General features: G+C 35.7%; 1 protein-coding gene across 1 annotated transcript in view; it reads right to left on the bottom strand.

The window, feature by feature from the left end:
* Positions 1-402: 402 nt before the first annotated feature.
* SKIC3 (SKI3 subunit of superkiller complex) overlaps positions 403-17,177 on the bottom strand; it is a 145,311-nt gene continuing 128,536 nt past the window's right edge. Inside the window, exons 38-42 of the mRNA XM_082620954.1 lie at positions 15,022-15,180; positions 10,879-11,031; positions 5,936-6,066; positions 4,032-4,155; positions 403-2,310 (exon numbers count right to left, since the gene is read on the bottom strand). Of these exons, the coding sequence (XP_082477080.1) occupies positions 2,236-2,310; positions 4,032-4,155; positions 5,936-6,066; positions 10,879-11,031; positions 15,022-15,180 (642 nt within the window). The 3' untranslated portion in view covers positions 403-2,235. The remainder of the gene's footprint in view (positions 2,311-4,031; positions 4,156-5,935; positions 6,067-10,878; positions 11,032-15,021; positions 15,181-17,177) is intronic.

Below are 17,177 nucleotides of genomic sequence, written 5' to 3'. Positions count from 1 at the left end.
AGGCCTGCATACCGCAAAAAACCAAAAAAAAACTAAGTGACATATACTTTCCTCAAATTAACATAAAGGGTTTTTAAAAAATCTTTATTGGAGTATAATTGCTTTACAATGGTTAGTTTCCACTTTATAACAAAGTGAATCAGTTATACATATACATATATCCCCATATCTCCTCCTCTTGCGTCTCCCTCCCACCCTCCCTATCCCACCCCTCTAGGTGGTCACAGAGCACCGAGCTGATCTCCCTGTGCTATGTGGTTGCTTCCCACTAGCTATCTATTTTACATTTGATAGTATATATAAGTCCATGCCACTCTCTCACTTCGTCCCAGCTTACCCTTCCCCTTCCCTAGTAGGTCTGTGTCTTTATTCCTGTCTTGCCCCTAGGTTCTTCATGACCTATTCTTTTTTAATTCCATATATATGTGTTAGCATACGGGATTTGTTTTTGTCTTTCTGACTTACTTCACTCTGTATGACAGACTCTAGGTCCATCCACCTCACTGCAAATAACTCAATTTCGTTTCTTTTTATGGCTGAGTAATATTCCATTGTATATATGTGCCACATCTTCTTTATCCATTCATCTGTCGATGGACATTTATGTTGCTTCCACGTCCTGGCTATTGTAAATAGAGCTGCAATGAACACTGTGGTACATGACTCTTTTTGAATTACGGTCTTCTCAGGGTATATGCCCAATAATGGGATTCCTGGGTCGTATGGTAGTTCTATTTTTAGTTTTTTAAGGAACCTCCATACTGTTCTCCATAGTGGCTGTATGAATTTACATTCCCACCAACAGTGCAAGAGGGTTCCCTCTTCTCCACACCCTCTCCAGCATTTATTGTTTGTAGATTTTTTGATGATGGCCATTCTGACCAGTGTGAGATGATACCTCATTGCGGTTTTGAATTGCATTTCTCTAATGATTAACGATGTTGAGTATTCTTTCATGTATTTGTTGGCAATCTGTATATCTTCTTTGGAGAAATGTCTATTTAAGTCTTCTGCCCATTTTTGGATTGGGTTGTTTGTTTTTTTGATATTGAGCTGCATGAGCTGCTTGTATATTTTGGAGATTAATCCTTTGTCCATTGCTTCATTTGCAAATATTTTCTCCCATTCTGAGGGTTGTCTTTTCGTCTTGTTTATGGTCTCCCTTGCTGTGCAAAAGCTTTTACATTTCATTAGGTCCCATTTATTTTTATTTCCATTATTCTAGGAGGAGGGTCAAAAAGGATCTTGCTGTGATTTCTGTCATAGAGTGTTCTGCCTATGATTTCCTCTAAGAGTTTTATAGTGTCAGGCCTTACATTTAGGTCTTTAATCCATTTTGAGTTTATTTTTGTGTATGGTGTTAGGGAGTGGACAGATCATCCAAAATGAAAATAAATAAGGAAACACAAGCTTTAAATGACACATTAAACAAGATGGACTTAACTGATATTTATAGGACATTACATCCAAAAACAACAGAACACACTTTCTTCTCAAGTGCTCATGGAACATTCTCCAGGATAGATCATATCTTGGGTCACAAACAAAGCCTTGGTAAATTTAAGAAAATTGAAATCATATCCAGTATCTTTTCTGACCACAATGCTATGAGACTAGATATCAATTACAGGAAAAAATCTGTTTATTGTATAAACATATCCATTAGCAGTCTAAGATTCACCTAACATTTATATTACGCTTCTTCAACAGAATCCAAGATGAACCACTAGTAAAACAGGTTATAAGATTATCTGGATTTTAGATGAGTTGGTCTGCTGAACTCTAGAATTCACAGAAGGAATTAAATCTTTGAATTTGTTGTTTAACAAATAAAATTCTGCATTGTGCTAATCTCCTTTTGCATATTATTTAGCAAATGGCTATTAAGGCTTTATTGTAAGGGATTACCAAAAAAACAGTCCAATGATGAACCATGCAAGATAGAGAAAATAATGATTTACTAATAACTAATGAACAACGAAGGGAACCATGGTTTTTTCCTTTCATTATAGACTTCTCAAAATCAAAGATATTTTTCAAATTAAATTTATATTAAAGAGTTTATGGAAAATTATACCCCTAGCTTAAGAACTTAAACGTCTTTAGATTTAAAAAAGGAATGGATGATTATAACTATAGTTTTTTTAAATGTTGCTTTGGGGAAAAGTCTTGATTCTTTGTTTCATTCTCCCTAATAGCTTTTTCTTTGCTTGCTTACTATAAAATAAAGCATTGTTATTGTGAGGACAATTTCTCATTCAGTTCCAGTGCTCTTGTATCTCCATGAGTTTTGGCATTGTTTACCAGCACCTGTGGGAAATTACATACAGGAATGTTAGTACTTTCTTTATTAACAATACCTATATTTAGAGTCATAGAAGCCGAGTAAGCCAAAGGGCAGCAGGCAATATCAAACTACACAAGAAAAAGTGACTATGTGCAAACTTTCTGTCATTTTTGCTGAAATAAACTGTTCAAACAAAGCTAACATCAGAGATAAGCACAATTTACTCAAATGCTCAACAGTACAGATGTCAACATTTTGATTGTTACCACTGCCAGCACTGCATAAAGTTAAAGGTTTTGTTTAGAGGCTTTGTTTACAATACTGTCACCTCTAAACCCTTACCCCAAAAGACCATTTTATGCATAGAATTGTTCAAATGACATTGCTCTCCTTTAAAACCACAGCTTAGGATCAAGGCTTGGGTTCTAAGCTCTATTAAGAACCTTTCCATAATTTTCATCAATTCCACAAACTAGAAGCTTTAATTTTAGTTTATCATTTGATTACTAAAACATTTTTTGGTTGTTCATTTTCAAACACTGTGAAGAGTCCGAGATGTTGCTCTATCTGCAAGCTAACAAGTTAGCCTGTCACAGTTTCATGATGGGACACCTGGGTCAGAGACAAATGTCTTTACCATTTATGGTGTAGCAAACGACATGAGTATCAACATATTTGCATCTGTTCCCCTCCTATCTAAGTCTCAAAGGGGTAACATGGATGGATGCATATAGTTTCCCACATACACAGTGGGTTGACAAGAGGGGAACCTTAGATTTAAGCCTAGGCGCCTAGGAGACTTGAATCTTTTATAACTGGCAGTAAACATGCCTATTCCTTGCTCTGGAGGGAGACACTTATCTCCATCTCCCAAGGCTGGGGAGCCTTAAAAAAGGCTTTCTCATTAATTTTCATTGTGTTTTTAAAACTCTTGGCTGAAGTTTTAAGAATTTTAACCCAGTACATGTCATACAGACTCTACCTTTTTAAAAAGAATACACACACACACATACATTTGACTCCTGAACAACATGCGGATTAGGGATGAAGACCCTCTATAAGCTCAAAAATCCACATATAACTTATAGTCAGCCACCCAAATAGGCAGTTCCTTGGTATCCATGGATTCAACTAATCAAGGATCGTGTAGTACTGTAGTACTTACTATCGAAAAAAATCCAAGTGTAAGGGGACCCACACCATTTATTTAAACCTGCATTCTTCAAGAGTCAACTGTACATGTTTATGTATTTAGAAACCAGACCCATCCCATGAGAAGTGGAGTAGAAATTGTCATATGAATTTTACAGAAAAGACAATAAGAAGTAAAATAATCTTTCCAAAGATAATATGAACATTCCATTAATTTCTGCTACTTCTAAACCTATTCTATCTACCTATTTGCCTCCACTGCAATGGTCATAAGAAATACTACAACCAGAACCCAGAGCCTTCATCTATCTTTTCTTATGCTACATAGCACATCAGGAGAATGTATTTCCTACAGGTTAAATCAGTTGTTCTCAACCAGGGGTGACTACACCTCAGATATTATTTGGCAATGTCTAGAAGACATTTTCAGTTGTTATAGCGGGGTGGAGGGAGGAGAACAATGCTACTGGCATCTAGTGGTTAGAGTGGTTAGGGATGCTATTAGACATCCTACAATGCACAGGATAGCAACCCTTAGCCCTCATCCAACAAAGGTCCAAGATGAATATCTTTAATAAAATCAATGCCTTACATTAATGAGCTCGTAGTCATTTTTGGCATGTAAGTGTCTCAGAAGGTACCAACGTGCTGTTGAAACAATAGATTTGGGATACCCAGGCTGATACACCACTCTCTCTAAAAGTCGCCGTGTCTCTCTGGGAAAAAGATATTTACTTTCAGTCCAAAGCATATAAATTAATATAAGATATTTCATATACTAGTCTCAAACACACATTATCTTTCTCATTCTTTTGCAGACAACGTGCTGATTACTTCATGAATTTTTTCATCCATGTAACGAAACAGGTAGTAATAATGGTTAACATTTACTAAGTATTTATTATGTGCTACGTAGTATGCCAAGTGTTTTACTCATATGGTCACATTTAACATTCACAACCTTATAAGTTAAGTTGCTGCTATTATTCTCATTTCGCAGATAAGTAAATTAAGGCTCTTTCCATATAGAATGGGAAAATGACCGCTATTTCATGAGCACTTCTGACTACTCTACTTCTAATCCCTCTTGAAGGTAGACAGAAAATAAATAATGCGAAGATAATATAGAGTGGAACAAGAAGAAATATTTAACATCTACACTAGAGGCTAAGTGTATAATATCAGGCTTTTAGTATATATTTTTAAGAACGTGTACAATATATGAACCTATGTAATAACAGTCTGATTTACAGTTGTGTTCTAATTTTTTCTTTCCAAATTTACTAACATCTATGGCTCCAAAGACTTCTGTATGGGTAGAAACAACACAAGTTGTGGTAACTTCAGAACTGCTGAATAGGAAGATTTTGTAGCTGGCAACTGGTTTGAAGTAGGAGCTAAAGAAGAACACGCCCTGAAGATGCTTTTACATAGGAATCACATAGTAAAGCACACTGCTTTTTCTTAGGCAGTATGTTTATTTGAGCTGATTTTGGGTGGTGATAAAAATTATGGGAGGTGCTAACAGAGATTACAGGCAATTGGGGGTTAAGGCTCTCTAAGTCATGTATACTGAGCTTCGGCAGAAAGAATTCATTAGGAAGTTCACATTATAGCCTAAAACATTTCTTGGTGAAATTAGTCATATAAGAAGTGGCAAAAATAAATAAATATCAGTAAATGATGCTGGAATTGCTAATTAGTCATAGGTCTTATCTCTTCCTTCACTCCTATTTTGTGGTATTGATGTGACCTTTGCCACACATTTATATGTGTTAAGCTCTATGTCTACAATTCTTATTCTGTTCCAGTAATATATGCTCCTAAACCATTGTTTCACTTATGCTTTGTATTATGTGTGATATCCATTAGAGCTAAATATTCTCAGAAGTTAAAAATATTCTTGCCTGTTTTTTCATCCATATGACTTTTAAGTAATTTTCTTCAAATTTATTTCTGACCTCATCTCTGCTTCCAATAAAAAGACTCCTAAAATTTAAATTTAACTTTTATAACTTTAAATTTTTATATTTAAATCTGTGAAGCTTCTAGATTTTCTAGATATAAAAACCACATTATTTATAATATCTGTGCCTTTTTAATATTTATTACTTTTTTTCATAGCTTATTGCCTTGCAGGAATTTATGTCAATCTAGCCTTCAACTTGAGCCTTTTGGGTTTTGTTTGTTTCTAGAATCCACATTTACATTGTTGGCTCATCCTAAAACAGTGAAGAGCAAAAATTCCAAGGCCTTCTTCACTCAAAATACTGTTATGCAAATCTCTCATATTCTATATCTGGGTACCAAATCACTTTTTTTAAATAAGACTTTATTTTCTTCCTTACTGGGTTACTAGAACCAGCCTTTCCAAAGTAGAAACATATATATGAATAACATCAAAGTTTGTTAAACTAATTCTAAACTTTTGTTTTGTAGAAGGATTAAAAGTGAAGAAACACTTTGAAGAAAAAAATGAACAAAGATTCTTCATACCTTGCTCCCATTTTGCGTTTGAATTGTAACAAAGCTTGTAAAAGGACAGCCAGCGGACAAAAGCAAAGTTTCAAAGCCTCAGTTGTAGCTTCTTGAACCAAGGATGGCCAGTGATCACTGGAAATATTAGCCTATAAAAATAAAAGACAAACATTAAACATTTGACACGTTTATTTTTAAAATAAATTTATTTATTTATTTTTGGCCGCATTGGGTCTTCGTTGCTGCATGCGGGTTTTCTCTAATTGCAGTGAGCGGGGGCTATTCTTTGTTGCGGTGCGTGGGCTTCTCACTGCGGTGGCTTCTCTTGTTGCGGGGCACAGGCTCTAGGCGCACGGGCTTCAGTAGTTGTGGCACACAGACTCAGTAGTTGTGGCTCACAGGCTCAGTTGCTCCGCAGCATGTGGGATCCTTCCGGATGAGGGATCGAACCCATGTCCCCTGCATTGGCAGGTGGATTCTTAACCACTGCGCCACCAGGGAAGTTCTGATATGTTTACTTTAAAAAATGTTATCAGTTCTTATTTGTTGACTGCCTACTTGTCTAAGTTGCCATGTAAATGCTACAGGGAGCAAAATTCTACAAAATGATTAAAATCTGATTCCTGCCCTTATGGAACTACAAAACAAGGCTGACAGGGATTACGGAAGGTTTCAAAAAGGAGATATCACTTTAAAAACACTAAAATATTTGCCAAAAGAAAATGCACTATTCTATTACATGGGTGAATGAAATCTATCAATTACTAAGCCTCCGGTCTACCAAATATACAAAACTCAATTTAACATGATTCTTTAACTGGTAGTGTATAAGTTCCACATTTCAAAAATTATCTAAGGAGAGAAGAAAGACTGAAATGAAATATGTTAATAAAATCCCAATATAGGAAAAAAGGTGCAAAGCAGATCAGAGATAAATCAAAGTCATCAATTCTGAAAAACATTTTAAGAATTTCACTTTATGGGGAAAATGGTAAGATATCTATACATTACTTAGGTTGCAAACTTTAGTTTGTTATAGTATGTACTGACTCAGAAATAACATAGATAAGTAGTTCCAAAGAAACAGTAACTGCAAATAAAATGGTGAACACTCTACTGAATTACATAAGAAGGAAAAAAAATGTATTTAAAATCTTTCATTGAAAACCTCAAATTGTAACCAAGAATTCATAATTACAGGTTTCTAGAATACACATTTTAATAAAGTCAATATAATGAGTGAATACACAGTCCCTTTCAAACACTAAATTATTTTTTTTAATGTTAGAGCAATAAACTCTGAGTTCAGCACAGGCAAGAGTAATTTGTGTAATCAAGGAAGAGGAAGCCATAGGGATAATATGAAATGAAATAATATGAAATAATTGAAACATAATTATGTTTCAATTCAATAATATGAAAACAGAGATCAGAGATTATGAGGCATCCTCCATAAAGACGGGAGCAATGGCACCTTGGGTACATCTGGAAAAGAATGTAAGGCAAAGCCCATACTAATAAAATTACTCCTAATATATTTTTAAAAACCAGTAACACAACACTCTCACTGGTTGCTTTTATAATGCACTCTTTTAATTTCCAAGAATTCATATAAAGTATTCTGTAAAGTTAGCCCATATATTATGACATAATAGTTTCTATATGTAACTGGTATACTAAACAATGTAATTAGAATATACTTATTTTTGTCTCCCATTATGCTTTTAAAACTTACTATATGAGGGAGACTTTTCCTCATATAATAAGGATGTAAATTACAGCAGGTCCCATGACTCTGACATCCATTCACAAACACGGTCTTAATTAGAATGTTCTCTTTTCAATACTTCAATCTTCATTCAAAGGTAATATTTACACCCCACTCCCATCTCCTCAGCTCCCAGCTAGGGTATGCTTACAGGGAGCAGCACATGGCTTGTTCCTCCGCCCAACACTCCCACCTTTTCTTACTAACTGTAGTTTCAGGAACTAACTGAAATATCAGAAGTTTGACTGATGCCATCATAAGATGATGCTCTTTAGGCCTGACAGATATTTAAAGATCTTTTTCTCATCCAGACTTTCCCAGCTTTATCAGAGACTCTCAACTTTATGCATAGTCTCTTATTGCAGGACCAGCTATGAAATCTGTGGGGCTCAATGCCAAAAAACAAAAACATGTAGGGCCCTTTGTTACAAAATGATTAAGAATTTCAAGATGGAGGTTGCAGAGCGTTAAACCCAGTGTGGAGGCCTATGCAGGTGCACAGGTTAGGATGCACACCCACGAAGCAGCCCTGCTCAGCTGCAGTTCCACTAACCTGGGTGAATGAACTATTCCACTTACTCTCCTCACATGCTATGGCAACCTGGAAACCTTTAGCTTCCTTTCTGCTAGATCCCATCATTCCTCTAGGTGGCTCTACATGTCAGGATCTAAGATAATTCTCATGGCAGTCCACTATCTCAGCTGGCATCACTCATTCCTGGCCCTAACAAGCTCTAGGAGCACTGCTGACCCCACGCTGCAGCAACTCTCCTTCACAAGATGGAGGGCATCTTGTACCCAAACATATACTCCTACCCACTTTTGGGATTCACCCACTGCTGACCACTCTGTCCCAGAAGCATGCAGTCACTTTCCAAAACATGAGCAACTCTCTTCCCAGCAGGTGGAGAGCCAAAGCTTCTGATGCATGTGTCAGATACCTGTCCATGTGCTTCTAGACGTGTGCCTCCAGGACCTCAGAGGTCACACATCAAAGCCTCGCTCTCTCTGGCAGCGAGACTCCCTTCCTCGTCTGGTGGGCACCTGTGTGTGGAAACTTGCCAGGGGGACGATGGGGGAGGCAACAGCTTTCTCCAGAGAGATTTCTTCACAATCCTCCAACACTGCTCTTCTAATTCTTTTATAGCTTCCTTATAGGTTACTCTTCTACATACTTCAGAAATCTGTATCTTGGTCTGATATTTCTCTTTGGAATCTGATATTTAATATCTCAGGGGAAACTTACAGTTTAATAGCCTTTTCATATATTATTACACATACAATAGCTTCTCTTAAAACAGTCTAATTTTAATATACCCATCCTCTGCACACTGCCAGCTCTTTACCAGAGAAATATGACATCTCCTTATAATAATTGCTGGGTATCAAATCTTATAACAAGCAAATTAGATGTGGATGGTGCTTTAAAGTTTACAAAGGCATTTGTAATGTTAACTTCATTTGATATTCCTAATACTTAGGCAAAGTAGGTATTACTACCTCCACTATTACCAAAAAAGGTTGGGGGAGCTCTAGACAGCTTAATTGGCTGAAGTTTTCACAGGCTGTAATTGGTAGAACCAGAACCAAGGCTCTTATAGAAAACACTTTTGTGGTGGTAGTAGTGGTGGGGCAATGGGGGCAGGTATATCTGGGTATTACTAAATTGTAAACTAATTTTCCCATCTGTAAAATAGGGTTCTTATGAATATTAATGAAGTTAATATGTATAAAGCACTGTAAACCTAGCACAGGCTAAGTGTTCTGTATGTTTGCTATTATTATTGCTATTTTTATTTTATTTCAGGGCAGATTTAATTTCCCAGCATGAAGAACAAACAAACAAAAAACCACATCACTAATAATATTTATTAACTAACAAATAATAAGTTAGACTAAAAGGGTATTGACTTCTCCAGGTCACATATTCAAGAGCATTTATAGGTGCTACATGTGGCTTCCATAGCCCACCGACTGCCAATGTCACAAAGACTTTTGTTAAATATAAATATGGGACAAACAAAACAAAATGTTTGGTGATCTAGAATTACCATTAACCACCATTTCTTTCCAGACAAATCACCTCAGATTTGACTACCATTACTATTAGTCCAGTCATTCAAAAACCATTGTTGGAGGAGCTCCTATATGTAAGGCAGAGTGGTAAAGCAAAGATGCAAAGATGAACAAAACATGGCCCCAACCTAAGGAGCTCTGAAACGTGCTCCACAGTAATAGCACCAAAGCTGAATAAATTTCCTAATTCTTATGTTTCTTTGGCAAAAAGTCTAGTTAAAGCAAGTAAATAACGTTGGCAATGGACTACTATGGCAAAAGCATGAGTTAATTCAGGCCTGTCTAGGAAATTTCTTCCAAAACAAAAAATGACATTTTATCTTTTAATTACAGAAATAACATGCATATGATAAAAAATTCAAACACTATCAAAGGATATAAAATGAAAAATTCTCCTCCACTATCCCTTAAAGACCCCTAGTACTATCCTCCAAAATAACTGCCATTAAATCTCCTTTGTATCTTTTTGTATCTTTCCATGTGCCTATTAGCGTGCACACATGTACACACACACACACACACACACACGATGTAGAGATATATATTCTTAAAAATACATACCATACATATATACACTCGAACAGCATATCATACACACTGTTCTGGAGTTTGCTCCTCCATGCATCCACTTAAATATTTATCTTGAAAAGTTTTCCACACTAGTATATAAGACTTCTAGATTAATATACCTACCTTGGTATCAGAAAACATATCAAGTCAAAAATTACTAGAAATCCCTCTTACAGAATGTCAAATTGAACTAAGAAATGACTAAAATGTTAATTATTGGTATCTCTGTCACTGATGAGTAGCTGGGTTAATTCTAACTTAAATCACCAAGAAACAAAAATGTATATTCTGCCGTAATTCAACTTTTAAAATTGCAATCTTTGTTTTTTCCCCCTAAACACTGACAGTGTCCTGCTAGAGTCTATAGGTTTATGTTATGTTACTCTTATGTCCATCAAAAAGCCCAAATACAAAGTCTATGAGGAGACCACACTAAAAGGTGATGAAACTATAGGAACTCAATGGAATATCACTATGTAAAAAGCTTTTACCTTAAAGAAAAATAAAAGAATCAATTTTTCACATCATAATTATAACATGATCTTACCATGCAGACTTCTAATGCAAGCAGTGCTAGTCTCAACAGGCTTGAGAGTTTCCCACTCCAGCTGCCTTGTTGGGATGCTACTTGTAGACTCTTCCTATAACACATCTCTGCAGCACCCATCATTCCTTGGGACTGATATATGTGTGCCAGCCACTGAGAAACAGTAAGAGAAAAGAACCCAAAAGATTTTAGTTTCATACACAGTCTACTTCCAACAAATTCAATAAACTTTGATGAAACTAAAATTTTAATTTAATTATTGATAAATTTTGTGCCTCCAAAACAAAAATCACAGGTCAAAAAAGGGGTAGCCATCTTGTCCATTCTATTAGCAACAGCCACGTCCAGTGTGAAGCCTTAAAAAGTCTCCCAAGATAGCAAGTCAGGAACAAAATCAAAATGCAATATGATTTTTTATACATTACAGATGTAACATTTAACATTTGAAAATCAATGCAATCTACCACATTAACAGAATAAAGACAAAGAAGCATTCTCATAGATGGCCCCCACCCCAAATCCACTCATTCATGATAAAAAACAAATCTCTCTTGACAAACTCAGAAAAGGATTTCCTTAATCTGAAACATAAATTGGACAGCCATTTTAGAATCTGATAAATACCTAAAAAACCTAAAGCAAAAATTATAATTATGAAATTACAGATGTTTTCTAACTGAGGTAGAGAATGTTCCCTTATCACCACTCTGCTTAACTGTAATTGAGGCTCTATATATAGTTCAATAAGGCAAGAAAAAATTTAACATAAAAATATTAAAAAGAAAAAGTAAAACTTCATTATTTGCAAAGGACGTAATTGTGTATACAGAAAACCCAAAACCATTTCAAAAGAATAAGTGAATTTAGCTAGGTTTCTGGAAGGTCAGTATATAAAAATCAACGGTATTTCTAAATGTTTGACACCAACGTACAGAAAAAAATACCACTTGCAATGGAACAAAACAAAAAATCAACTACCCGGAAATAAATTTAACACAAAAATGTAAAAGACCTCTATTGCAAAAATTTTAAAACACTGCTGAGAGAAATTCAGAGCTAAAACAAGGAGGAATATAACACATTTATGGATAGAGAAACTCAATAGTAATACTTTGTCAATTCTCCCCAAATTAAACTATAGATTCATGTAATTCCAATCAAGATCTCTGTAGGACTTTTGTTTGGTGGGGAGAGTAAGGGTAACTGACAATTTACATGTAAATGCAAAACACCTAAAGTGATTGAGACACACCTGAAGGAAAACAAGAAAGTTGGAGGTCTTAATATTACCTCCACATATCAAAACTAATTATAAAGCTATAAGCAAGAATAAACAAATAGATCAATGAAAAAGAAGGAAAAGAACAGGGAGCCTTAAAAGACCCAGTCACCTGATTTATGACAAAAGCATCACTACAATTTAGTGGGGACATAATGGTCTTTTCAAAGGATGGTACTGGGACAATTACACATCCATATGGAAAAAAATTAACCTTGACCCTGCAACACTCATAAAAATTAATCCAGTATGGATCATAGACCTACATGTGAAAGGTAAAACAACAGCTTCTAAAGAAAAACAGAAAAATATCTTCATGAACTTGGAGTAAGAGTTCTTGAGTAGAACACCTCAATAACGCATTAGTCATTAAAAAATGATAAATTAGACTTCATTAAGATTAAGAACTACTCATCAAAAAATAATATTAATAAAATGTTAGCCAAGGGGCAGATGTGAGAATATATTTGCAATACAGATATCCAAAAATGTGCCTGTATCCAGAAAATATGATTCCAACAATTCAGTAAGAAAACAGCATATGAAAAACTACAGTAAAGAAAAGGTACTTTAAAAAGAGGAAATCCCGGGCTTCCCTGGTGGCGCAGTGGTTGAGAGTCCGCCTGCCAATGCAGGGGACACGGGTTCGTGCCCCGGTCAGGGAAGATCCCACATACCGTGGAGCGGCTGGGCCTGTAAGCCATGGCCGCTGAGCCTGCGCGTCTGGAGCCTGTGCTCTGCAACGGGAGAGGCCACAACAGTGAGAGGCCCACGTATTGCAAAAAAAAAAAAAAAAAAAAAAGAGGAAATCCAAAGATCCAATAAGCATATGAAAAGTGGCTCAACAGCATTTGTCATCAGGTAAATTCAAGTTAAAACCACCACAAGATACTATTACCTACATATCCTTTGGAAAGGGAAAACAATAACCACCATCTAGCAATATCAGCAATTGGAATGTTCATAATTTGCTGGTGGGAACATAAACTGGACAACCATTTAAAAAAAACATTTGACAGGATCTACTAAAGTCAATATACACATAATCTATCACGCAACAAAAGGCATATCCCAGAATGGACACAGCACCATTAATCATAATAGCCAAAACCGGGAAACACAGTTGACCCTTGAACAACACGGATGTAAACTTATAGTCAACCTCCGTATCCATGGTTCTGAGGATTGAACCAACCATGGACTATTGAAAAATATCCATTTATAAGTTGACCCGTGCCGTCGTGCAGTTCAAACCCATTATGTTCAAGGGTCAACTGTAATCCAAACAGTAAAAGGGATATTTTACAGTATATTCATAAAAATAAATGAAAAAAAACTATGGCTATATTAATTTTAACTAAATGAAACAACTAAATGAATTTCACTGACATGATGTTGAGTGAAACCAGATACAAAGTGATACTCCATTTATATCAAGTTCAAAAACAGGCAAAATTAGATAGAAGTGATAGAAGACAGAATAGTGTTTCCCTTTTTCTTTTGGACGTAGGGGGCGATCACAAAGGGACAGCATGGGGAAGGCAGCTAGGCTGCAGAAAATGTTCTATATCTTGATATAGGTCGTGGTTAAAAAGGTATATACATATGTAATAAGATTTTTACACTCTATTCTTTTTTTTTTTTTTTTTTTTTGCGGTATGCGGACCTCTCACTGTTGTGGCCTCTCCCGTTGTGGATCACAGGCTCCGGATGCGCAGGCTCAGCGGCCATGGCTCACGGGCCCAGCCGCTCCGCGGCACATGGCATCCTCCCGGACCGGGGCACGAACCCGTATCCCCTGCATCGGCAGGCGGACTCTCAACCACTGCGCCACCAGGGAGGCCCCTTTACACTCTATTCTTTGTGAATTATATCACAGTATAAAAGAAAACACATATACTATCTCTCAGACTTCACTTACTGTATAATTTATCCTTTAATTTTTCCCTTTTAGTTTGACAAGGTGTTTTTCCCCTTGATAAAGAACATGAGATCATCAATATCCAGTTGACCTTAGAATTAAAGTATCTTAACTCTCATATGACAAATTTACTCTGAGAGGGAAAAAAGCACCATATTTCTTCAAGGATTAGAGTAAACAAAGTGGCTTAACTTGAATAATCCAACTATTTTACACCATTAGATAATCTTTTTAAGCAGGACATCAAAACTGTTGACATAACAAAAGATCAAAATGAAGAACAAACTGTAGTAAAATAAGCTTCTGTAAAACCTATATCAAAAAGTCCCTTGATACTATCTTGTGGTACAGAAAGAACTATAACAAATTGAGTAAAGTAATTATATGCTTTTTGTATTTTACTATCAATTAGAATAAAGTACACAGTGATCATTATGTATTTGTCCTTGTGGTAAGCAGAGCCAGCCAAAAGGGCAGACAGTCTATTGATTCAGGCATCAGTCCTGAAAAGAACTACTTCTAAAGGCACTAAAAACCCATTAAAATCTTGGATATAGGTTACCTGTAAAGTAGCTAAGGAAAAACTACACACATCCCCTCTAAAGACAGAGTTAAACACCATTATGGTAACTTTATTATAAGGTGTTTGTAACACTTAGTTCTCTTACACCAATCCCATGTAAAAGACAGTATTTTCAACACTATTTTAAATGAAGAAAATTTACAATCGACAATGTTAAAAGCTTCGAAGCCGTGCAGCAGATCCTAAATGAATATTCAACTTCTTTAGTTTCTCTAACCACAATACCCTTTAAATCCTGAAAATGAGAGATATACAGTGAATCTAAAGGCAAGACAAAAATAGAGCATACCCCTGACCTCATTTAATAACACAAAGCATTTTAATTCAGGACTCACATACGAAAAGAGAGAATTTATTTACCTGCCAAGCTGGAACAGAGGTTGAGTTGGACATGACTGTTTTTTGCAGCTCTTCAAGTACAGCATCTGGGAGAGGTTTTTGTGACTCTAGGAGTGGTTTACATTGAACTTGTCTCAAAAGTAAGATAACAGCTGGCTGATCAGGGTTACTTTTTAAATTCTAAAAATCAAACCCCAAACAGAAATACATCAAACAAGTTCTTAAATGTTAAATGTAAAAGGCAAATAAGCTATTCTCCATATTGGAAAAAAAAACCTGACTTTAACCTTTTCTTATTAAAAAATAAACAGCAAAAGTCAACAGAACACTGAACATCTTGGGAATACCAAACTCTACACTTAAATAAGCTCTAAAATCAGTAATGCTATTACTGTAGCTTATAAGTTGTTAATTTTAGATTTAGTATGTCCCTTTGACTTGGTTTATTCTTAGGTGATATCTTAAAAAATTTAGGTACTACATATAAACAGCTGAACTAAGAAAATATAAAATTAACAGTGAAAGCTAAAACTAATCCTTATTGGAAGAAACTTAATTTTTTAAAAATTAATTAATTTATTTATTTTTGGCTGTGTTGGGTCTTCGTTTCTGTGCGAGGGCTTTCTCTAGTTGCGGCAAGTGGGGGCCACTCTTCATCGGGGTGCACGGGCCTCTCACTGTTGTGGCCTCTCTTGTTGTGGAGCACAAGCTCCAGACACGCAGGCTCAGTAGTTGTGGCTCACGGGCCTAGTTGCTCTGCGGCATGTGGGATCTTCCCAGATCAGGGCTCGAACCCGTGTCCCCTGCATTGGCAGGCAGACTCTCAACCACTGCGACACCAGGAAGTCCAAACTTAACTTTTTTTAAGAGTGAAAGAGTTATAAATTTTTTCCTTTCTCAACCTCTTAACAAATACTCATTGTCCCTCCTCCAGGCACAGACTTCTTACACACTGGGAGTAAGAGAAATGACCCATTTACCCAGGCCATTTATTTATACCTTAAAACACATACACACACATATAAATGTATTATATGTGTGTGTATATATATATAAAATATGTGTATGTTGTATATGTGTATATGTGTGTGTATGTATTATATATGTATATACATACATACATACAATATACACATATAAGAAGAAGTTAAGGAGATTCTCTAAACAAGTCCTTCCACTATTGTTTTAAACATTTCTTTCTTTATTGCTTGTATCTCAATGACATAATTCTTTATTTTCTATTATTAGGTCATAGTCCTAAATGTTCTTATTTCTGAAATGTGATTTGCTTTCTTCTAAGTAAGAGACTGGGACATTAAAATGACAAGGAAAGGTTCATAAAAGTATCCCTTATTCTGTCAGAGGGAGCACGAAGCAACTGTCAATTTATGCTTACTAAACATTCACTGTATTATACTAAACTGTCCTGAACCTAGATGGAATTACTTAAATAAAAGAGAAAATGTATTATTCTGATTTTCAGAGAATTCAAGGACCAAAGGGATCTTCAAAGATCCATTCTTCTCTCTCTGTAAAATTTATATTGATCTTTCAAAAAACATTTCTAGAAAGACAACACCTTCTCTCTGGTAAGCATTTATGAAAACAGATGTTTTCAGGAAAAATGATGTTTAAAACTTCCCTTATTCATTAAATTATTTTTGAGTTGGTTTATGAAACGGATTTGTTCATTCAATAAATATTTACTGAGACCCTACTATGGGTTAGGCAAGGTGTAAGAATTTACTCACACAGCCTACAATCCAGGTAGGTAAAAACTGACTACTCAGTAATTCCCGTCACCCACTTAACAATCCCCACAGTCATTCTACATCGTTCAGAACTTTGGAAAAATGTAGGGATACTGGAAAACATAGCATTCTGAAGAGAGTAACTAGAAATCAAAGGAAAATACTGCTTCCATAATGGTACCAAAAAAAAAAAAAGATTAAAACCTTGAGTCTTAAGAGTCAGACAAACGTGAGCTCAAACAGCAACTCCATCAATTTCTACCTGTGAACTCCTGTGCAAATTACTTACCCTCTTTAAGCCTTAGTTTTCTCACTTGTAAAAATGGGGATAATAATAAATACCTATGTCATAGGATTGTTGTGAAAGTCAAATACAAAGTACTAAATGTATTAACTAGCTTACAGTAAGTACTCAGTTAATACTGG

This window comes from Mesoplodon mirus (genome assembly GCF_964341445.2).
Source record: "Mesoplodon mirus genome assembly, chromosome: 5".
Classification (NCBI taxonomy): domain Eukaryota; kingdom Metazoa; phylum Chordata; class Mammalia; order Artiodactyla; family Ziphiidae; genus Mesoplodon; species Mesoplodon mirus.
This window is presented reverse-complemented; position numbering and strand designations above follow the sequence as displayed.